Source organism: Chaetodon trifascialis, chromosome 7, assembly GCF_039877785.1.
Source record: "Chaetodon trifascialis isolate fChaTrf1 chromosome 7, fChaTrf1.hap1, whole genome shotgun sequence".
In the NCBI taxonomy this organism is placed as follows: Eukaryota; Metazoa; Chordata; class Actinopteri; order Chaetodontiformes; family Chaetodontidae; genus Chaetodon; species Chaetodon trifascialis.
This window is the reverse complement of record NC_092062.1, coordinates 6,622,579-6,646,500: the sequence shown is the minus strand read 5'-3', so window position 1 is coordinate 6,646,500 and position 23,922 is coordinate 6,622,579. Positions and strand designations below refer to the sequence as shown.

Genomic DNA, 23,922 nt, shown 5'->3' with positions numbered 1-23,922 from the left:
CTGTTCTTGGACTGTGACTGGGCAGAGCTTTCCTGCTGAGAGAGAGAAAGAGAGAGCAAGATAAATGACAGATGAAGATGATGATGGAAAGTGAGGAGGTGGAGGAGGAGGAGGAGGAGGATCTGAGATAAAAATACTTGCAAGACTCAAAAACAATTCTGTCGTGATTGAGTACTGAAATGGTTTTTAAATGCTTGACTCACCCGGATTGGTTTTTTCACACTGATGGTTGAGTCTGCTGAGCAAAACACACTGAGTGAGAAAAGAGAAAACCTCATGATTTTTTTTAAAGATCGACAGTTTGAACAGCAGGATCTTTTCTAGGAATCCAGGAACCTTTCAGGGGCTCAGGAACCTCACTTTGACTGGAGCCAGGGTGGAATTTAGTTACTGTGCCAGAAAAGTTTCTGCTTTGGGGGTCGTACTTTTGAACGGCCCAGGAACTACTGGTGTGCAGCTTTCAGTGCTGAACATCGCCCATTGGCTGATACAGCGTCTGTGTAGCTTCATTTACAGAGTCAGCAAGCACTGACTGCCTCTAAAGTCATCAGAATGAGGGGCAGATATTTCTTCCAAACTTTCCTCCTCCTCTTTGCAGTTATGGTTATTGGCATTTAAGTCAGAGCATTCAGGTTCCCGTATAGTCTGAAAAAAATTAGATAAAGGGAGAGTTTCCCAACAAGGGAAAGAAGATGGCACTAAACGCTGAGTAGATTGTTATTGCTTTGGAGCCACTCTGGAGTCTCCCTTTCCACTGCTACACATCCTTTGCATCCATCCAAACATCCACAAACCAAATTACAACAAACAACACAAAGGCTCTGTGTTGTTCTTTCCTTGAGTGTCAAAATTGTGTCTCTAACAGTATATTTTTTTTCTTAAATCTGTTACTTGACTGAATTGGCCAGCCTTTGTGGTTAAATGTGGTAGCAAGAAAAAGGAAAACACAATAGGGACTCCAGAGTTTATTTCCTGAGGTCCTCAGTAGCTGGAATTTTTTGGTCCAAAGGGGCAAAAAGACCTCTAAATATAAGGCCTAAATTAAGATATGTTATATGGTGTGGCAGTTATGAATTCCACAGTTGCTTAATCTATAAAGCTTCCTTAATTTTGGTCTTGTTTTGTTTGTGCAAATTGGACGCTGCTGTTTGTGCACCCCCTGTTTATTTGTTACAAACAGCCAATGAATGTGACAAATACAGTATAGCTGTAGCTAAGGCCAACTGACCGAAATAGAAGCAAAGAGAGATATAGAGTGGGTGGTCAACAAAGAAAACTACACAGAAACTGAAACCTTGCTTTATTTGGTCCGTGTTTCTTGGGGTTTGGTAAAAACACCAGTATGTCAAGTACATTCACAGCCAGTGAACACAGTGACACACAGCTGAAATGTCACTGTTCAGAGTGACGTGCAGCACTTCACAGGGCTCTTGCAAATACAAAGCCAGTTTGATACAGATGGGATTTTTTCAAGGTGCAGATGTCAGGACAGTGAGGGCAATCTAGCAGGGCAGTACTGTATGTTTGGAGAATCTGACTCTCTGTGGGAGCTGGTTTAAACCAGATGCATCTGTGATCTGTGTACAGCTCAAGCTAAGCTTACATCAAAACTTGAAAAATGGCTTCAATTTGCACCATCTAGAATGAATTTGTGCTTTCTGAATGGCTGATCAGCATCAGCTGTTTGCAATGCTCTTCAATGATTGGCTCAGTCACAGCCGTCTCGCCAGTAAGGTCCAGTCATGTCCATGCAGGTGTGCAGTGCAGACATTAGACCCTGACACTGACACCCTGCTGGTTACACTTACGCCAAAGCCTTTCACTGCTGCACCCCAACATCCTCCATGTGCCATTTTGTATTGCTGATTTCCTCACTAAGATTTAATGTTCATGTACATGTTTAGAAAGGGAGATTTGTATAACCATTTGCTCTAAACAGTGACAGGAGAAACAATTTACAAAGCAGCTCAAATGACTGCAAACAGATTCCATTGTAATCTGTGCAGACTCAGACATCAGGTTATTTTGTTTGCACCTGCATTTGAAAAGTGTTTTCTTCTTACCTTTTTATATCTTATACATTCATATTTGATGTTTTGTTACATAATGGAAATTTTGAACAAAGGTTCAGAATAAAAGGAGAAAAAAACTTTTTATTTGTTGAATATATCTTTCAAAATATAATAAGAAGCAGACTGTTCCATGTGGTCATTTCATATAAACTGTTTTTATATATTTATATTATATTTATATATTTTTATATCACTGAATTTACAGAAAATGTGCTTTGTCATGACACGTATCACTACATGGGTATGAAAGAACTTGTATCAGGATTTGAGCTTTTTCATTTAACTAAAAAGTTTGCTCCAACAAACCAAGGTGGTCTGTGTCAGGTTACTGGCTGCTGACAACATGGATTACAGGTGAATTTCTCTTTGTCTGGCTCTTACAACAACCAACAGCTGGATAGGAAATCCAACAGAAGAGGAGAAACCGAAAGCAGAAGAGACTCTTTGAAAACTGCTATATGTGGACATTAGATTAGCTGGACACACAGTGCTATGACAGCTGGGAGTGTTTGAAATCGAATGCTTTCAGTGTTACAGTAGGGCAGACTGGTAATTAGTGTGCAGGTATGCAAAAATATTCAGTGTATGTCCTCCGCTGTGTACTCTCTGTACTGCTCTTACTTCTCACACAGGTGCATATGTGTAGTTTAAGAACTTTCATTAGTTGAGTTCAGTGTAACAGAGTGAATCTGACAGATTTATTTCAGTATTTTGGTTCTAAATTGAAATGAATTTGGAGTTTCATTGAACACATCTTCTCATGTTTTAAACCTGCCTTCCTAAACCCTGAAAATGCTCTGTTGAAAGAAGGCTTAACAAAAAGAGACATGGATCTGAGTGAAAACAGGGAAAACATAAAACATGAAACATGGAGGTGACAGAGAGGAGAGCTTGATTAGCTACTTGGAAAATCGTGAATGACAGGAATTGGATGGTAGTGAAAGCAGACAGAAAATGAAATGATGACATGGGCAGCTCTCCCACCTGCACAGACAGACTGTCTCGCCAGCAAACCAATCACTCTCTGAGGAAGCAGCCTCTCACTGGGTGTCACTGGGCAGACAACAAGCACACACACGCACACACTCACTCACTCACACACACACACAAAATCAGAGAACTTTGACTAAATCAGCGCTGAAATCATTTTCCAGCCCATTGCCAAATATCTCCAGCTCTGTTACTGACCGTCTGGATTGTGTCACGCGTTTCTTCCTGCTCAGAGATCACATTCGCTTTACATGTTCTGTGGCTGCGGATGAAAACACAGCTGTCAGACATGATTTAAGCAGGAACAGCGACTGAAATTCTTCACAGCAGAAAACCAGAGGAAGAAGACATTGTAGTTTTTAGAACATCCTTGGAGGGCCATACTCAGTGCCACCGCCAGAAATATTTCATCGGGGGGGGCTTATTATGCTTATGTGATGGGGGGAGGAGGGGGCTCACTTGGGTTTTAGGGGGTGGCGGCAATTGTGTCATAGTAGCCTTGGCCTCCTTTGGGCCCCCCTCAGTGCCCCTGACCATACTAAATTATTAAACACATATATCTCACTAACCTGAAACTGCTTCTCTTTCACGATGTGTCTGATGTCACATGGTAGAGGTGATGATGATGATGATGATGATGATGATGATGATGATGATGATGATGATGATGATGATGATGCTACTCACAGCTGGTTTTCCTGGTTTGAGTCGTTGCAATGGTCAGTTTTGAGAAGTAGTAGACTGTTGCTTTGCAGCTTAATGATTCCATGTTGTTGGTTGTCAGCTGGTTGATAATTAATTGCCTGAATTTCCCTGGTGTGGGATAAATGAAGTGTCATCTTATTTTATCTTAAACAGCAAATATGTTCAGTTCCTTTTGTTTACTTTCATGTCCTGAAAGCTCTCACCAAATGCCTGAAGGAGTTCTCACACTCAGCAGCATATTCTGATGTCATAGCAGACACTTCCTAACATGGAGTTTCCACGTCAGGTTTTCCTTCATCTCTTTGAGTTATTCCAGAAAACTGATGCTTTGGCCAATTTTACTTTGTCTGTTACTAATGGCGCATTTCCATTACACAGTTCCAGCTCTACTCAACTCGGTTCTACTCTACTCTACTTGGTTTGGTTGAGTTTCCATTACAGTTGAGTACTTCACAGTATCTCCTCAACGTAGGCGGGGTTGTCATACCACGGCTACGCGAAACTGCCATGACGTCAATTTGTACACGACGCAAACAGAGCCGACAAACAATGGAGGACATCGAGGCGATGTTGTATTTGCTGCTCGGTTTGTGGCTTTTTGTCGACGGACCACGGTGATATTTTACGAGCAGCCATTTCCCTCGAGTGAGTGTAAAGAATAAAGTCAGCGGTTGCTGTTGCCCGGCGTTACAATGGAGGGGGCGGGATTGTTTTTCCGGTGTTGGACGTCGCAGACCAGTGACGACACTCTCCGGCCAATCAGTGGCCAACAGGCTGTTGACATCACATATAGTATCGCTTCTACTCGCTTGGAACCTCGCCAGAGCAGGTATAAAAATGGTATCGGGTACCAGGTACTATCCGTAATGGAAACACAAAACAACCAGGTAGAGTAGAGTCGAGCCGCGCTAGTGGAAATGTAGCATAAGATAGGACTTTATTGATCCCACACTGGGGAAGTTTAGTAAACTGTACACCTGAACAGGGACTTGAACCCTGGACCCTCAGATTAAAAGTCTGATGCTCTACCAACTGAGCTATCCAGGCTCAGGCCAGCTGTTCCTCATAGTGTGGTCTCTGGGAAAGCTGCTTGTTGGGAATCCAAACTCCACCAAGGAGTGTTTATCCAAGAGCATTTGTCCTTTCAGATGATCCAGTTTAACATGTTAATATTGGCCTTTTCCATCACTGTGAGCTTGTCCTCACAGAGTAACTGAGGACTCGCTCTTCTTTTACATCCACAACAAATGATCGTTTGTCCTTTTTTCTTGGAAAACACAACACTCCACATCTACTGTTGTTTTCTTGACAGTCACCATGATGCGTTGATGTGATATCAACCGCTCCGTGTGTGTTGCCTTCAGGGACCGCTAAAAGAATGTGTTAGTCTTCTGTTTTATGTTATATTCTTTATTGCTGAAAAAATAGTTTTTTTGAGTGTGTGTGTGTTTCTGAATTGCCTCACAGGCCTGATCAAACACTCTTGATGATGTATTATTTACATTTATATAATTTCTAAGAATAATTTGTAGAATTTATTCTGAAGCAGGATTCAGACTGAAAACAGCAGTGGGATTAACAAATGCAAAGGGCTGTGTTAGTGTGGGTGTGATGCTACAGGTGAAGATGAAGTACCAGTCTAATTTGATAATACAGCCAAGAGTTTCAAGTATCCCCCGAAACAATTGGCTGTGATGCAATTCTGGTGTAGTGGCCACAGAACAGAGTTGGTGCACACTGGTGCAGTGGACTGGACGGTGGAATATCCAGACAGGCCCAGATGCCTGCAGTGACATGCCTCAGGACCCCGCCAGTATGTGGTCTAACATCGACAACAATGCGTGTGGGTGTTTTGACATAATGTTACACACAACCGTTCTCTGACGAAAAATAATCTTATTGACACTGCCGACTTAAATGCCGTTTATGTGCTTATTTCTCTCTCATGCCCAATCACCACAGCAGGATTTAGGCACAAGAATAAACAAATAAATGTGGGAAATTCATAAAATATTCAGGATATCTGCATATTTCTGCTGTGAATCAGACATTACAGAGTCTTCAGGTTATGGCCCGGCATGACAACATCTGTCAGTATTCCTCACATATGGAGATATGGATCAGATGATCACCATTTCTGCTACTAATTCCACCCTGTCAGACATTTTATCCGCCACAAATGATGCCGCTGCTGACTGATGCAGTGTTAATGTTGTTGTGTAGCCCTGCCTTTGGTTTTAGCACCTCAGCAGTGAACGCTGCGGTTACAAGCTGTTGTGGGGTGATCTGTTGACTCCCTGTAGTCCTGCTTACTACTACTGTAAAAGGAAGCTGGGGGGGCTCTGCTAGCAATGCAAGCTGTGAGCAGGGACGCTCGCTGGCCTGGTACAAGCTGTTAACTCCCTGGTCCTGCTACAGAGCTACGGATGGCAACGAGGCAGACTGTGGGGAACGCTGGCTGGGCTGGTACAAGCTGTCACGGGCCGTGCTGTTTACAAGCTGTACGGTGGGAGTGAGTCAACCTGAGAGCTAACAAAGCTATGCAGTACGATAACATATATGGATGTAAAATGCAAGCAGTGCAGGCAGAAGCAGCTGTGTTAGTGTAGGCAGCATTAGCTCGCCAGTCGTGCTAACCTGCGTGTCGCTAAGTTCTGCCAGGGTGGTAGCAGGTCTGGGGTGCTGCAACATGTTCCCACCACCATCCATCTGTCAGCCCTTGCTCCGAGCGCAGCATCTCTCACCTAATGTAATGTTTTCATTATATTCCTCAATATGGGAGCTATAGCATTTTGTGTGGCGTGGCCAGGCAGGCAGAGAGGAGGAGTGCTTGGAGTGTTTGGATCGCTGCAACTTGTTCATATGAGCGTCCATCTGTTCCAAACCTGCTGCCCTCACAGTCGGCAGCTTATGTTTTGACATTCTCAAATGTATGTAAGAGATGATACATGAAACCCATAATGCCTCAGCTGAGACGGCTGCTCGAGTCGTTCTTCTAGAGATTTCTTGATATGGAAATGATAAACAAACAGCCAGGGCAGAGATTAAACTTGATAATCATTCGGTGAATCTTAAATTCACTTGGTGGAGGAATTTGGCTGCGTTCTGTTCCACCTAACAAAAGCAAAAGGGAACAAAAAAAAGAAAAAACAGAAGTAGGGCCAACGATCCTAATTAGTCCTTTCAATCAAAGTTAAATTAGTCTTTACAAAAGACTCAAATAACTTTGGATCAGGCAGTGTTTCAACAAATTTAATGGCATGAAATCTAAAGGCTGAACACAGCTAATTATTTTGTTTTTGGGTGTCAGTGCAGCATTTGGTTTGCTGGATAACAAACTCCAATGCATCGCCCACAAAGTGAGAGTGTTTAAGTGAGAAAAGCTGAAAATAATTAGCCTTTTTTTAAGTAGGGAAATGTGATAAAACAAATTAATAGTGGAACTGGACATCATAACATATCCCGTATGTGTGTGGCTAATGACGAGAGAGGGTAAGGGAGGGGCAGAGGCTCAGGGGTGAAGGGGAAGGGGAAGAAACTGATAAACACATGACTGATGATGAACACGTAAACAGACAAGAACATTTGAATGAGATTATTGGCTGTGTAAACTTGAAACTGTCAGTTGGTGCCGTTGTTGGTTAACAGTGTGTTTCTCAGTTCCTGTCTTTCACTTCTGGTTACTCCCTGTTCTTTAAGCAGCTATGGCTGACAGTAATTCATTCAAGCTAAGACGGTGAACTGGTGCAAAGTGATCTGGATCCCTGCGTTGGGCTGAATCTTCGTCTGAGGCATCAGGATTGTCACGGATAGCAGATGATACTTCTCGTAAAAACATCAAGGATTATTCCAGTGTATTGTGTGTTGGGACTTATTTTTGCAGTTTTTGTCATCATAGCTTACCATTGTTCTCATCAACAGCAACTTGAGAAAGACAAGGTCAAAAAACATGAGTGATTATGATCTCACAGGTGTGGAAGAGAAAGCAGAGAAGAATGGTAAATTTATCACCCAAACAGTGTCTTGGAAACATCCATCACGGGTGCAGCCACTTTGTTTTACTTTCAAGTATAAAGGTTTGGATAATCTGGATAAACTGTTGGCTTGTTTACAACCTGTCTGATCATCTAAATTCTCATGTTTTTTGCCCTTTGTTGCAGCGATGTCGCCTTGTTCTCAGATCTCAGCATTTACTTTGGTGAAAACAATGTTGTCATAAATGATATAACTATGAAAGAAAGACTCGAGTTGGAAGGAAGAGGATTTTTCCTTAAAATAATGACTTCAACTGGCTTCAGTTAGATTGAGTTTGAGCCACAAAGTCATCTTTGTAATTATTCACACATCACTGAACATACTGTATTTAGCAGCGGTCACAGTATCATACAGGTAAAATCAAAGGCTGTTTCCATCTTGTGCTTTCAGCTACATGCTAATGTCAGCATGCTAATATGCTCACAATGATGCTGATTTTTAATGCTGGTTTTTTAAAATATTGGCCGTTGCGAGTGAGCTTGCTAACGTTTGCTAATTAGCGCTAATTGCAAAGCACAGCTGAGGCTTTGCAAATATTTCATAAACACGTTGGACAGTGAAAGTGAGATTTTAAACCAGTGGTGGTGCCAAACAAACAGTTACTGGATCCCCATAGTTGTTACAGTTCATCCTCAGAGGAACATGAATGAATGTCTGAACCAAATGTCATGACAATCCATCTAATAGGTTCAAGGTATGCAACTCAAAACCACAACGGCCGACTTCAGGGTGGCCCTAAAGGAGGAGTCCGGGGCTCACTAACGTGAGTAGGATTCATTCTCTGGGGATTCAACCCATTTTCATTGTATGTAATTTGAATCAGTAAAAAGTTAAGTTGTATCTGTTAAAGCTGGCCCTAACTGGCCAACTGCAGCTGGATTAGAATTAATGTATTCCATCACCGTCTAGTCAGTCGCTACTTGTAACTCTGTAGCAGGTCCTTAACACTGACTTTTAAACAGTGCTAAAGGGGATATTCATGCTTTCATTTTCCCTCCTCCATCTTTTACTTGCATCGTTGTTTTAGATGCAGATTGAATTCAACACGGTGGTGTTGTGAGGCTATGGTTTACACAGTGTGCAGTGATCACTGTCTGAGCAGAAAACCTGGGGATAAGAGAGCGATGTATAATGCTTGCTGTGAAATGCCTGCAGTGAGAACAGCCGTCACATCGAGTGAAGGCAAACACTTTTATTGTAATAATGACAATGTGTCTGTATGTTTTAAAGAAAAAAGGAAAAAAGGCAAACCACTGAAACACTGTGGCCCAATCGTGAATATTTACTTTTGAGCAACTTAACTGTCTGTACTTTTCCATATGTAGATAATATGTATGGAGGTATGCTTGCATAGGTATGCATATATGTATGCATATATATTCTGGTATATACAGTACGTGCGTGTCATTTGATTTCATGCTCGAGCAATAAGTGTGTTTCAGTGTGTTCATATGTGTGTGTGTGTGTCTGCGCCTCTAACTATATGTATGGACTCTTAACAGCAAGAGGCTGTAACCTGCGCCGTCCACACTTTGTAATCACTGCTGTTTATGACTGCATAAAACAACACACACACACACACTCTCTCTCCTCTTCTCCCTCATTCTATCTCTCCTTCCCTCATTTTTACACACACACACACACACACACACACACACACACACACACACACACACACACATTTATAGCTGCTGTCTGTCTCACTGGCTATGTGATTATTGCCGTCTGGTTTGGGGCTCTTATCGGTGTTGTGACGGAAGTGGCTGATGGGACACACACACAGACACACACACACACACACACACACACGAACACACCTTCGCCCTCCCTGACTCTCTCGTCACTTTTCTTTCTCTTTTCCTCGTCTTTCTTTCCCTCTCTCAGCTGTGCCCTGTCCTTCTTCTGGCGGCAGTAGTCGAGAGGCAGCGTTGCGGCGTTGCGTCTGCGCTCGCCCCGCCGAGCCGTGTGCCAGTTGAGGAGATTGGCATTAAAGCCAGACATGAGCTCATCGGCCCAGCTGGGCAGACAGCCCATTACAATGCTCAGCAGGGCCCTACCGCAGGGGTGAAAAGAGCTCAATACCTGCTGATTATCTACTCTTTCTCTCTGTCTGTCTCTGGGTCCCTCTCTCCCCAACTCACTGGCTTTCACTCTGTTCCTTCTCTTCTCTTCTCTTCTCTTCTCTTCTCTTCTCTTCTCTTCTCTTCTCTTCTCTTCTCTTCTCTTCTCTTCTCTTCTCTTCTCTTCTCTTCTCTCCTGTTTTCTCCTTCCCTTCTCCTCTCGTCATTTATTCATTCGCTCAGTCAAGTATCCTCCACCTCAGGCTCCGTCTATCTCTTTCTTGATCTGTCGTAGTCAATCTGTCTTTCTCTCATTCAAACCCAAACTCAGACACACACACTCTCTATCTCTCTGTCTGTCATCCTCTTTTCTCTTTCTCTTTTTCTCTCTGTCTCCTGCACACACACACAACTTTTCAGTGAGCGCTGTGGTGTCATTGCAGTGGTGCCTGCGGCAGTAAGAGAGGCAGGGAGGGGTGGTTTTTGAAATGACAGGGGTGGAAGTGAGGTGTGTGTGTATGTGTGTATAGAAATGACAGGGGTGGGAAACCAGACAGCTGGTGCACCTGTGCGGACAGGATATGACACGGCACTGCAGCCAGACAAGGGCAGGAAGCAGCAAATATGATGTGGCATGCCAGACGCTTTTATTGAATGCAACTCGCTACTCTGCAATCTGACTGTCTGGAGTGGCCTTTCTGTTACTTAGCGCTCCGCTGAAGACGCCGAGCTACAGTCGATGCCTATGCAAACTCACACTTTCACTCGCTCTCTCTCGCCCTCTCTCTCGCCCTCTCTCTCGCTCTCCAGCTTTGTCAGCTGGTGAGATGCATTGCGGTTAATTCATGAATCCCATTCAGCCTTGGTATTAAGGCTGAGTCATATCCATCTTTTGTTCTGACATTTGGGATGGCGCTCAGTAATACTGACTCCACACAGAAGTCACGGGGTGTTTCGAGTTATTAGTCTGACTGAAAATGTTATGCCAGAGTCAGAATGGATCATCATCATGTGCAAGTACTTTCATCACACGAGTCCCATGATAGAGGCTGCACCCACAGGAGGAATTTTTTGGATAAACAGGCATTAGTGATGCAGGTTAGAAACTGCTTTACTGGAGTTTATACACTGGCTTTAAGTGCATTGTGTAGAGAGTGTTGCACATTGTTTCTTGTGCTTGGTGTTCATGAAACATTTGTAATCTGTCAGTTTGTGCTAATCTTTTCTCCCTTTGTCTTAAACCTCAGTAAACTAGAAGACCAAAAGTATGTGGACACTCAAGACCTTACAGCTATGTGTGACTGTTGAGCATCTCATTCCTGTGGGAAGGCCTGGCTGCAGGGATTTGTCTCAGTCATTGCCATGAACACTGGAAGTTCACCGTCAGCCATGAGACACAACATATTAATGTTGTAAAATGGGAGGACAGAGCACTGGTGATTGACCTATGTAGGAAAGAAACTGATAAATTCTCTTTCATACATTGTGAAACGTTTCACGCACTCCGCTTTTAAAAGAAACCTCTCCATTAGTCAGTTTAGCAGTATTAGAGGAGTATGCAGGAACCAAACAGACTCTGAGAAACAGTCGGTGTGCTGGCATTACTCTTTTCATAAATTCTGATTTTCAATAGTCTTGTGACGTACGTTTCACTATGCCATGTTCTCGTTTGCTCCCATTCAGCCATAGGAGCATTAGTTAGGCAGCACTGATGTAGGTTGACAAGGCCCAGCTTGTAGTTGGTGTTCCAATTCACCCCAGAGGTGTTGGATAGGGTTCAGGTCATGGCTCTGTGCAGGCTGGTCAAGTTTTTCCACACTGAACTGGGAAAACTCTTTTACTCTCATGGTTTGATTCATTTGTGTCCAGACCAAGAGAAAAAAAAGACACATTGTTGCCTTTCTGTTACCGTCTGGTTCATTTTCACGCTGACTTATTACATACAGATCAAGAGGAGTAAACATGAAGTTATATGGACTGACGGCTGTGTCATTCTTTGGACAGTTTTGATGATGTCATCCCGCATCATCAGCATCGCTACAAGGAACCACATGGGGAAATGACATCCCTGTGACTGACAGCAGGTCATGCAGCACGTCAACTCGTCATATGTGTTCCTCTTTTTACTGTCACAAGTGAAGGCCACCATGAGTTATTTTAAGCATTCTTAGTGGACTTCATATCTCAGAAATCATGTCCCACAGGCAGAAACAGGACAAAAAGGAGACATCAGGGTCAACATGTCCTTTTGGTTGAACTTCTTTTGACTTTTTGATTGATCAGGGAAAAGCCCTGCACTCGTGCTAATGACCATACGTGTTACTAATAAATGATCTTGCAGAATTGCATAGATAACTTATACGGATGACTTCCTTCACAGCTGACAGTTCCCATGACCAGCGAATGGACGTCCTGTGGAAAATCAGTGGAGTTCCTCTTTAAAACAAAATCTTGCTACTCAGTTGGAGGCGCACTTCTTTTCTATAATATCACTGTGTGCTGTAGCATTAAGATTTCCTGAACTGGATTTAAGGGGTAAAGCCCAAACTTTGAACAGTCATAGACCAATAGAACACAAATGTACATTAACAGAGGTGTCCACATACTTTGAGCCGTTTAAATGTCCTTTTCACACAAGAAAACGGTTATATTTAGCATTTTTGTCTGTGCTTTCCTTTCAAACTATGCTGTATGATTCACATCAAACTTGTGCTCAGTATGAATTTAAAATACTCTCTGAGTCTCTGGGCAAGAACAGAGCACATCTCTATAAAGTCAGCTGTAGGAATGGACTCTTTCATTTTCCCTGTGTCCTCCTCCGTGTTCCCTTGTGGTTTCTGATGAAGACGAGTCGTAATTGATTCAAAGCTTAAACCTGTGCCCAGGAGACGGCTTTGGTTTCAGAAGTAATGGAGTGACAGAGAAGAGACTCGAGGAGGACTGAAGCAGACACCAGAGAAGTGGAACAGTTTTTCCAGTCCATGTTTGGGATGATGCACAAACCAGACCTTTTCCTATCTTGGCCACAAGATGGCGCTATGAAGTAGAGTCTCTGTGAGCATCATACAAGCTCAGATGGAGAAGTTGCTCTGGGTATCATGTTTTTTTTTAGGGAGGAGAGTGATGGGCCTCTCTGCCGCTGAGGCCTTTACTGTGCTGCTTCTTTCACTATCAGCCTGATCACATCTAAACTTCCAAGCATCTGTGGCTGAATACTTGAGTGAAACTGTTTTTTTTTATCATGCTGGATTTGGTGAAAATACAGAAACCTCTTGTTAAACTCTGTCTTCAAATACACTGTACATCTGAACACACACATGCACACACACATGCACATCAGGCTTCAGATGAAGCTGGAGTGGTAATGTCATCAGTATTGTTGGTTGTGCGCAGACACACGGTGGTGGTGTTTTATGCATTTAATATCTTTTAGGCATAACGTGAACACGTAATGCTTTGATTCAAACGGTCACAAACAACCGCAGCAGTAACACTCAGTGAACTCCTGAATAAGCATGAAACCCCTGTGTAAGCAGGAAATCCCCATGCAAAGTTCCTAAAATAGACACATGCACACGTGCCGAGCGTGATAAACCTATCAACCTAAAGTTGATATTCCTCAAATACACGATGAGACAGACGTTTCCCAAGAGAGACACAGAGAGGCTATGTGTGCAGTGTGTGTGTGTGTGTGTGTGTGTGTGTGTGTGTGTGTGTGTGTGTGTGTGTGGGTGTGGGTGCGCACAGACTGCAGTCAGGGGGGATGGTAGGGGAGCTGGTAGACTAGAGTGCATTTGGTATTCAGCCGTGCCTAGTATTTATCTGTCTGCTGGCTGTCTAGTCTGGTCTGGCCTGTTAGTGGTGTCACCCTGCGTGCTCCCCGGGGGACTAAATTGACGCTCCAGACAGACTGTGTGTGTGTGTGAGTGTGTGTGTGTGTGTGTGTGTGTGTGTGTGTGTGTGTGTGTGTGTGTGTGTGTGTGTGTGTGTGTGTGTGTGTCTGAGTGTGTGTGACTGTTGTTTGGTGGTGGGGTGTTTGTAAGTGGATAGAGGTGGACTGCAAGAGCAAGAATTGACGTGTGTCTGAGTCTGTCTGTATAAGAGCGCTTGTCTGGGGTGTGCGTACATGTCTCAAGCGTGTTTTTATATATGTGTGTGTCTGAGGACACGAGAATGACCTCACGTCAAGGCAGAAAAGAACTCTCCTCAGTGTCTCGATTGATATTGAGGCTTTAGCTGACAAGACAGAAGCGCCTCGATTTGTTGCTTCAATAAAATTATGACAGCTGCCAGGCGTTTGTAAATTACGTCAGGGTCACACGTCTATTTTTTCTCCCCTTACAAAAGTGTCACTTCGCTCATTGAGCAGTATGGAATTCATTGGAAGCCGTCAAGGAACATATTTTTGCATGATTGGATATAGAACTTGGCTAGTGATGCGGCACTTAATGCCGAACATCTGTTGGAGGTCTTTGCTTTTCCCATTTACTTATTTTCCTTCACAGAGGGCCATTTTTATTGCCATTGGTTACTGGTGTTTTCAGAATTGAAATGGTAAACCCCCCTAGAGCAGGCATTTCCCAAACAGTTTTCAGTCTATATATGATGAGATTTTCTCTCATGTATCTGAACAAAATGTTGCTTGTATGATTTGCTGCAGAGGTGGGCTGCGAGAGAGCAGGCCTCTGATCAGAGGAGTCATTCCTGGATTATTCTCCCTTTGTCCTGTACACAGATCAAGTAAAAATCAAACCACACCTGCTTTGTTAGAGGACCACCTGAAAGCTCTTCACTGATCTCTTATGGTCCCTAGACCATAGTTTGGGAGCCTGCTGGTCAAGAGTGGCATTCAGAGCTTCTCTCAGGTTTGAGCAGCCTAGTTTATTTATAGACTGCAGACGGTCCTGTGCTAGACTGTGTTTGTGTGTGTTGGGTGGGAGGGTTGCACTGTTGGTTAGCTTCAGAGGGGGTGTGTTGGGGTGGAAGGGGAGATGGGGGAAATGCTTCTCTGCTGCACATGTGCCCCTGAACCACAAGACTGGCGCGGGGGTCACCTCAAGGTTAGCCCCTTCAAAGAGCCGTCTCCATTGGCTGTGGCCCGCCGTAACAAGGGAGTGAAACTCGAAGCGCTCTCCCCACCCTCCCCAAATAACACACCAGACCGACCAGTCCCGGCCCTGCCTCCCCCCTCCCTCTCCCCTCCTCCTCTCCCCTGCTCCTCTCCCCTGCTCCGCTCTCCACAGCCATTGTCAACCACGACCCGGCCGTCTGCTAGCTTTCTGAGTCAGGTCAGCCCCCCCACCCCCTCCAACACACACACACACACACACACACACACACACACACACACACACACACACACACACACACACACACACACACACACACACACACCAACCCCCTTGTAACCCAGAACACACGCACACAACCCCTGTCCCATCCCCTCTCCATTGCTACCTTCAAGTCCTCCTCGTACAGTTCTCTGCTAATGGTGAATATGTATATCAGTGCACTTTCAGGTGCTTTTGGTGAGAAATAATAGCATGGACCTTGCAGTAACAGTAGTGTTATTTTGAACTCAAGTGGTATAACTTATCCTGCAGGATAGAAATAATAATTCAAGGATATGGCTGATGAACTGGCTGGTATTTTTGGTGCTTAAAGCAATGGTTTCAGACTTAACTGTAAAGGCTAAACAAGGGCAGCACTCTCAACTGTATAAATCATTTATAAAACATTTCTGAATACCCAGGTAGCACAATAGCCAATAAATATAATGCTGTAGCTTATGTATACAAAGGCCTTTGTGGATATTAACTACTGGCAGTAGACAGCACCACACCAAGCATGACTGAAGCAGGGCCCCTGCATTAACAAAACAGTATTTTACTCATAACGACAGCAGCTTGCAGAGACCTTTAACATGTTTTTTGGTTGTCAAATCAATAAGAGAAATAATAACAGAATAGATATAAGGACAAAATATGCATAAACGTTTATTGCTCTGAGTTTTTGAAAGTTTGGATGTGAGATTTGCATCACACAACCTGCTTATTCATATTATCAGCAAAATAAAAAAGTGGTAAAGTGGGACCACTGTTTCACTCAGAAAACCTGAACTCGCCCATATTGGTGTGTCATAGTAAAACCAGGCTTTGTATTTTACCGGGAGGTTTTATAGTATATGGCATTTTATTACGTTTTTGGTCGGTTGAGGGCGAATAGTTATTTTTCTCTGTGCTCTTGAAGGCAGCACCGCTCTTTCCCTCTGTCTGGCCCTCCTTTCGAGCCCTCTGATTGGTCGGAGCGCCAGTCTGTTAGTTTATGGGCGGGGCTTGAGCACGCTGGGTCTGCTCTGCTCTAGTAGAGGAAGGACAGCTGCTCTCAGTGGCGAAGGAAGGAACGGAAAAAAACTATAGAATGCGCTGGCCACGGGCAATGGCTCGTCCCCAGATGTCCTCCTGATTGACTGTCCGAGCCGCTCCGACTCAAATATGGCGTGAGAAAAACCGTGGAAAATAAGTGCGAAACTGTCGGGAGTTACTCGTAGCGGCGCACTCAGCTGCCGCTGCCTGGAAGTTTTTTGTTGTTTTCCCGTCGCGGGGCCCCGACGGTGGCGGCGGCTCTCTCCCCGGAGCGGTGTCCCGGTCTGCCCAGCCCCATGCAAAACCTAACGGCCCCTGGCGGCCCCGGCAACTCCAATGTCACCTGCTCCTGCAACTGCACCGCTTCCCAGCCACAGGGAATGGAGATATGTGAGTAACATTAGTTACGTTTCTTACCTTCAGATCCCACCAGCAGCCCTCGGTGCCTAATCCGTTTTATGTGTACGTGTTTTAGCAGCAACAGAAGGACAACAAATCAGACCAAGTGTCCCTCTAAGACGGTCCACCAGCCTGCTGTTAGCCCGCTGTCGACCGTGTCCTCCCGCTCGGCTCTTTCTCACAGTGGTCCTTCTCATGTTCGCCCTGTCTCATAGAAAGTTCATGGTGACCTCTCAGTGCTCACTCGTATCCAGAATGTTTGTTGTTTTCTTAATTTGACTCAAAGTTTGTGTGTAGAGCACCATATTGAGCTGATGGTGGTTCTGTCACACTTTGTGTTGTGTTTGAGCTCTAATAGCATCCATTAACAGTCCACCAGCACATGATACTGAACAGTTAGCTTACAGGGAAAATCATGTAGTCACTTAGAATTTAGCTTTTGAATGTATTATAGATTTACTGCATTTCTTTTTCACAAGAACTCCTCTTCTGAGAGTTTTCCTCAACTGTTTCCTCTCACTTTGTTTCCTGCTTTATTTTTTCTACATGTTTTCTGCCATAGAGGGTGTTTTATTTTATGAATACTTACAGATTTGGCCCCAAAGGCTGGTGCATATGCTCAGAGGGATCACCACAGAGGGTTAAATAGTTTGCCTGTCAGCACAGACAGGAAACGCTCGAATGGTATGTTATGTCTGTCTGCCTTCTGAGCAGCCCAGAGAGAAACTATCATTATCAGCTCTGCCTTAATGCTGCTGCCTGCTAGATCCACTGCAGATGTTCCTCTTTATGACTGAAGCAGAGAGATGCACAGAAGAGCAGACACATGCAGGCAGGCAAGTAGAAATGCAGTGGACAGCCAGACAGTGTGTGTATCCAGTCTGACACATCTGCAGACAGACGCACAAAGACAAATAAACGGGACACGGGCACATAGCAGACATGCAGACAGGCGGGTAGATTCATAACCAGGCAGCCAGACAAGTACCGACAGAGATATAAACAGAAATGCGGACAGACACATCCGAAGCTAGACAGACAGACATTGACAGACAGACATGTGGACACACAGACAAGCTACGGACGGACAGAGTTACAGTGTAATTTCCATTTGCGGCCGAGGCCAGGCCTGGGCAACGTGAGGTGAACGCGAGATATTAGATTCAGATTTGGCAGCAGAGCGTGGCTGTGCTGACGCCACGTTGTAACCAAGAAGTGTGTGTGTGTATGTGTGTGCGTTTGTCTGGCAGACGGACTGGTGTTCCACCATTTGTTTTCTGTGGCATCATTGTACTGCTAGCCAGCAAGAACACACATAGTCAGGCATCAACTGGTGCGTCCACAGGCACACTGATACAGCAGAGAGAGCCTAATTAGATAATCCAGTAAAACTGCCTCAGACTTGTGCACTGAGCAGGCAGGCAGAGCTGCAGAAAAAGTCAGATCGCTGTGATACTTGCAGCATATCTCACGATATGCGTGCATCTGAATTTCACGTCTCACCAGTTGGAGGGAGCTCCATTCATAAGTGGTTTGAAATAGCTGTGTCCTACTGTAGTGGCCGTCTGGTTTGAAAAGACCTCTTGTTTGTCGGCTGTGTTGTCATGCAGACTCGGCAAGGCTGAATAATGTAGCCCATGCTTTGATGGTTTCTCTGGCTGAAGAAAAGAGCTACAGTCTGCCTTTTTTTCTTCTTCTTCTTCTTTTTTTTTAAAGCAGAGCGGGCGGTCTCACTGGTGTGTTTCCTCTTTATTCAGACAAGGAGGAAAATTGAAAGGGACTGCGAACATAGAGGGATCACAGCGCAGACAGTGTGTCACAGACAGGAATCGAACCTCTGCCTACACACTGGGATTCACATGTAGGATTTGAAAGGCAGAGACCTTTAACAAGTGTTAGTCTCTGGCTGTTGCTGTGCTTGGATTCAACGTGTGGTGCAGTTATCTGGAATTGTAGGTGTGGTATTATAAAGTCCTGAGGTCGAACAGCGCAGCTTCATACAGACTTGCCATGCATGTGTGGATCCTTAAGCTTCAACCTACAGCTCAGTCACTTTTTTCAGGTGACGTCTTTAACCTAATGCAATGAGAGCTATTATCCCCACAAATCTAATTTCATAGAGTCAGATTTCCGTGTGAGGGTATAGTCCCTGCAGGGTGACACCATAGGAAGGTCCTCTGCAAACATTTTCCACTCTTAAGTCATTTAATCTAGTATTGACTCTTACTCATATCAGCCCTGTCTTTCTTAAACAAGTAAGGAAGTGCTGTATGCCCACTGCCTGAGGTCATTTCACTTGTATCTAATGCAAACACAGCTTTCTTTCTTCAATCAAGACACGTCATCTTGATAGTGGTGCAGCGGTTTGTTTTGGAATCTGGAATCTTGAGCAAAGTGAAAGTGCACCGGCAATCAGGAAAATTCCATGGAAAGATAGGAATTTATGATGCAAATCTAGATTAAATTACTTAGCAGCCTTTCTCAGCGCAGGGAAGTAACTCACAGTGCTGGACAAACACAAGCAGTGGGGGAGAAAGAAGTAGTCTGTGGTTGTAAGGCTTTTGTGCCTGATAGATTATCCAAGAGAGAAATACATGAATAGGGCTGGGGTTTGAACCTAAGACTGAAATGTGCCCAAAGCATCGAGTACCCCAAAGTCGTGTTTTGTCTTTGATTAGATAGATGAAGTTTAAATCATACCTTTTCCAAAAGGTACGGTTCTCATATGGTTGCTTGTGAAATTAAAGAGTTATGCACCAGAACACTTATATTTCTCATAGTAAGGTATCTGAATCATCTTGGCACTGGTACCAAAAGCGTCATGTAGGCGCTGGGACAGATTTTCACGGCCAGCCCCAGATACAGGATGAGGAAAGCCTTGTGTGGAATATTCCTGGAACATCTTTATCATCATCCTGGTCCTTTTAGGTACATGCATAGCAGCATACATGCACTTGCCTCTTGGGAAAGGCCTGGGTCCATGTGTCAGAGACTTAAGTGGCCGTCTGCGTCTCTGTGTATGTAACAGTCAGCCTGCAGCAGGGGCCAGCCAGCCAGACGGATGTAAACGGCCTGATCTGTAATCCTGTGTATGAGTGGTGTTAGTGTGTAGGTGGCAGCAGGTCATCTGTCAACTACCTCAGGCCAAACACGCACACGGCTACTTGTTGACTCTCCCTCAAACACATACACAAAGATGTACACATAGGCACAAGCACACACATTTACACCTAGATATATGCACACACACACACAAACACACACAGACAGGCACTCTCAGGCTCAGCCAATATTTACCCTGCAGTCTCCCGCCAGACAGCCAATCCAATCTCTCACTAAGCTCTTTGTTGTTTGTTTGGGGTTTGTTTTTTGCCTCTTTTTTTCTTTGGTTTGTTTGTGGAGGTGTTGTTGATTTGGAATTAGTTTGGTTTTTATTTAGTTTTATTATTAATGAATTTTAGTAATGAGCCCTGGAAAAAAAGACTTCAAACTCTTGAGTCTGAATAGAAATTCGGGGACCTTTGGGAGGGGAGTGGCAAAGACAACCGAACAACAGTATTAAAAAAAAATCTTTTTTTTCCCCTCCCAGACAGATTTCTTCTGCGATCACTGCTCCTGTAATTAATTTCACAGGGAATTTCTACACTTGGTTAGTGTCTCTCAGTGGAGCCTTATTTAGTCTGCCACCTCTCCTGAGCTGACGGGTTATAGCTGTGAACAGCGGTGCTCAACTTGCGGGGGTTAAGAAAGAGCTCCTTGTTTTATGTAAGTCAGACGGGTCCCCAGACCCTCTTTTTACACCATGGAGTTGACCTGCAGATGCATGCTGCTGGCTGAGGTAACTTTAGCACATATTCTGGTAGAAGTTATGAGGAGAGAATGTTGGTTTTCTCAATGACATCGATGTAGCAGATTACTACTGCAGCTCAGGATGCTGAAATATTTCTCTTAACTTGCCATTTCGTCTTTAGCTTTGGGTGTTTTAACCCCATAAAGCCCTTTATGGCATTAAGTTTTATGGTAATTGTAGTCTGTCTGGCAGAATCGCATACACAGTATATTCCATACTCCATTGTTACAGGACATTATTGAAGCCATATGAAGTCAACAAGGAGGGAAATATTCCTGAAAGTATACAATGATTTTAAATGTAGATAATTCAGCAAGTAGTGAAATATATGCCTGTCTCAAGTCACTAGACTCAACAGTGACGTTTTCAAATGTCCAGCTAACAGTCCAAATCCCAAAGATAATCAATTTACTATCATAGACAACCAAACAAAACCCAGTAAATGCTCAGTTTTGAGAACATGTGACCAGTGAGTTTTTGTCATTTTCCATTAAAAAATGACTTATTAGTCATTTATGATTAGTGATGGACAGTCAGTTTGTCTGTAGTGATTGTCAATGATCCCCTCTAGACCTGCCTTTTCTGTCTATAAAATACTCTATGTTGAATAATAATTTGTGTCTGATTAAAGAAAGTTCAGTTATCTTGTTAAAAACATTACATCTCCTTCTCCCTGAATCCATAAATATGTCATTATTTTTAAAGTAAAGTCCATTCTCAGTGGGTTTTTTTTTTTTGCCCTGGAGGCTTCAAGTTATCACATCACACTTGTATAAATTGAATACTGGACCAGGATTGGCTCGTTTTGATGTCACAAATCCTGCTCATAGGCCCGCCTCTTTAAAACTGGATTTCAATGAGCAGAGAAAGTTTCCACTTTACAGATGAAACTGAACACAACCTTCTAGTGTCAGACTCTGCACATACATCATCTGCACAGGGAAGGTTTTTCATGATTCTGGTACTGTCATCCTCCTTTATGATTTCAACTTCAACGTCTATTATTTAGTCAGAAAGATAACTTCATTTTCAAAGATGCTCCTGAGGTATTCTGCCCATATTCTATGCTACAGTATATAGCATCATTTTTATGAGTGGGTCCCCGTTTTGTCTGTATGCACTCATCACATATTCTGATCATATGCATACATCATGTTTGTTAGATTTGCTGGACACACTCAGTGTGTTTTGTTGAGTGAATGTAAAGCTAACGTTTGTTTATTTACCAGAAAACTCCTCAGGGCACCTTTTTAAAATGAGTATTTTTCATAGTGCAGAGCAGCAGCGTGGATAGAGCTGTGTGGATGATGTGTGACTGCCCGTGTTTGACTGGGCTGAATGTACCTCTGTGTTACTGAGCCTCACACTAGTGTCTGGGATGTTTAACTATATATTATGTCATGTGAGCAGGGCAGCAGGGGCAGGATTTGTCATGGCTGGTTTGGTCTGATGTCTCCTCACAGGTATTTTTTGGTTTAAATCAGCTTGACCACCAGTCAGTGTTTTTTTTTTTTCCCACCAGCGTTCTAATCTGTGCAGCTCTGTGTTTGTGGAATCAAACTGACAAACCTCGAAGCTACAAACACTGCAGACAATGCAGCCCGGAGCTGCTCGGCTCACTTCAGCCGAGCAGGTCAAGTTCAGGCAGCGACTTCCGAAGTCCAAAGCAGTGAAAAGGTCAATCCTTGCTCCTTACACTTGTCCCGGGAGCACCTCCAGCGCTCAGTGCTCCAGCCCCAGCACTCACAACCTCGTCACTGGCTGCTGGGACTCCCTTTGTGTCTAGAATCTGCACCCCCAACCCCACGCACACACACCCCAGACCTCCTCCCCTAGTTCCCAAAATGCCCTTGGGACCAGGGCAGATTTGTAGTCCTAGTGTGTTTGAAGACAGGCCATCCGTCAAGTGTGTGTGTTTGTGTGTGTGTGTGATGGTGATGGTGATGGTGATGGTGGGGGGTGGCTCGTAGTCTGCTGTCTTGGTCAACATCTATTTACACACAGTTGGACTGTCTGAGATGCTAAAGAGTCCCTGTGAATGAATGAGCCCCGCTGTCTGCTGCGTGTCTCATGACTCCAGGTCTGTGGACGTGGATGGGACATATTACAGACACACGTCGGCAGACAGTACACAAGGACGCTATGCCTTTGTGTGTGTGTGTGTGTGTGTGTGTGTGTGTGTGTGTGTGTGTGTGTGTTGCAGCAGATTTGTTTTTTTCCAGCATTCACGCAAATGAAATGGCTGGCATGTTTATTACCCTTTGTGAACCCAGTCTCACTGCGTGTCTTGTTTCTTTCCTTACATGAAACAAAGCAGCGATTATTGCTTTGAAATTACAAATGCTGTCGCCCATCGTATGAAACAAAACAGGGAAAAAAAAGAAGAATCTAGCAGAAATGCTGTGCCGCCTGCTGTTTGTCAGATTTTGGGTAATCCGTTTGTTTATGTGTGCAGGAACACCCAGACAGTGGAATAATGACATGTCTCTTCAAGTGGTTTGCAGGATTTTCCTTGGATTTTGAAGAGGCTTACGTGGTAAAGTTTCCAAAGGGGTGTCACTGGTGTGTGGGTGGTTTAGAGGACTATGCAGGATCACTTCAGTTAGGACTTTAGTGCCTATGTAGCATTTAAAAGTGGGAAGTGTGCACATGGTCAGCCGTGCCATCATCATGTAACATACGAAGTCAATCTTTTGATTCTGTGATATTCAAATTATGTCTCTCACAAACAGAAGACTGACATCTGACATTTAAGCTTGAAGTTACAAGAATAGTATACTTCATATCGAGAAATAAATGAGCTGGGAGCTGTGTGACATGAGGATTATTATTCAGGATACACTTCGGATTGTCGTGACACATTATTTCATCCGTCACCTCGAAGCAGCAGTTTGCTTCCTGTCCCCTACTGTTAGGGACGAACACGTCACAATGGACCCCTATGTATCAGCAGTCACTCGGACTTTGTTGAAACATGATTAGTGTACCTTTGTTAGGTCACGGAAGTAACCGTAAGACATGCAGTGGAAATGTTTTCTGTATCATGAAAGGGGAACCTGTGAACACATCAGTCTGTTTGCATGTGTTGGGGAGTGCTACTGCATATGTGAAAAAGGCCTAAAACGCCTTCAGTGTCTCCAGAGGAAGCTGTGTGAAGTCTGATGAATGTCCTCAAGTGATGTCACTTGAGTCAGGGTTGCTTGGGGCTGAAGACTGCATTTTTGTGAGCTTACCAGACCTCTGTAGCCCACTTATCTCTGCTGGTGGAGTTGAGGCTACGTTAGCTGCTACTAGCATAACACACCCAAATCTCTGACTGAGACTTGTGGGTCATGTAGGCACTAGGTGTTGACAAAGAAGGAGAGTGTATGATATCAAAAAGATGACCTCCATGTTTCTGCTGCATTGCTTTCATCCATTGTGAGTCTGACAAAGTTGGTGCAATG

At 44.0% G+C, this 23,922-nt stretch overlaps 1 protein-coding gene and 1 non-coding gene across 4 annotated transcripts in view; one reads left to right on the top strand and one right to left on the bottom strand.

Annotated features, from left to right (window-relative positions):
- Nucleotides 1–23,922, top strand: part of LOC139333330 (low-density lipoprotein receptor class A domain-containing protein 4-like) — a 210,658-nt gene that overhangs the window by 158,930 nt on the left and 27,806 nt on the right. Inside the window, exon 1 of one of the 3 annotated variants that reach the window (XM_070965619.1) lies at nt 16,188–16,617. The exons of the other annotated variants lie outside the window; for them this stretch is intronic. Within the exon in view, the coding sequence (XP_070821720.1) occupies nt 16,524–16,617 (94 nt within the window). The 5' untranslated portion in view covers nt 16,188–16,523. Of the gene's footprint in view, nt 1–16,187; nt 16,618–23,922 lie in introns of those variants that run through there. 3 annotated transcript variants of the gene reach the window in all.
- Nucleotides 4,742–4,814, bottom strand: trnak-uuu (transfer RNA lysine (anticodon UUU)). The gene has a single exon. It is a non-coding gene; the product is annotated as a tRNA-Lys (tRNA).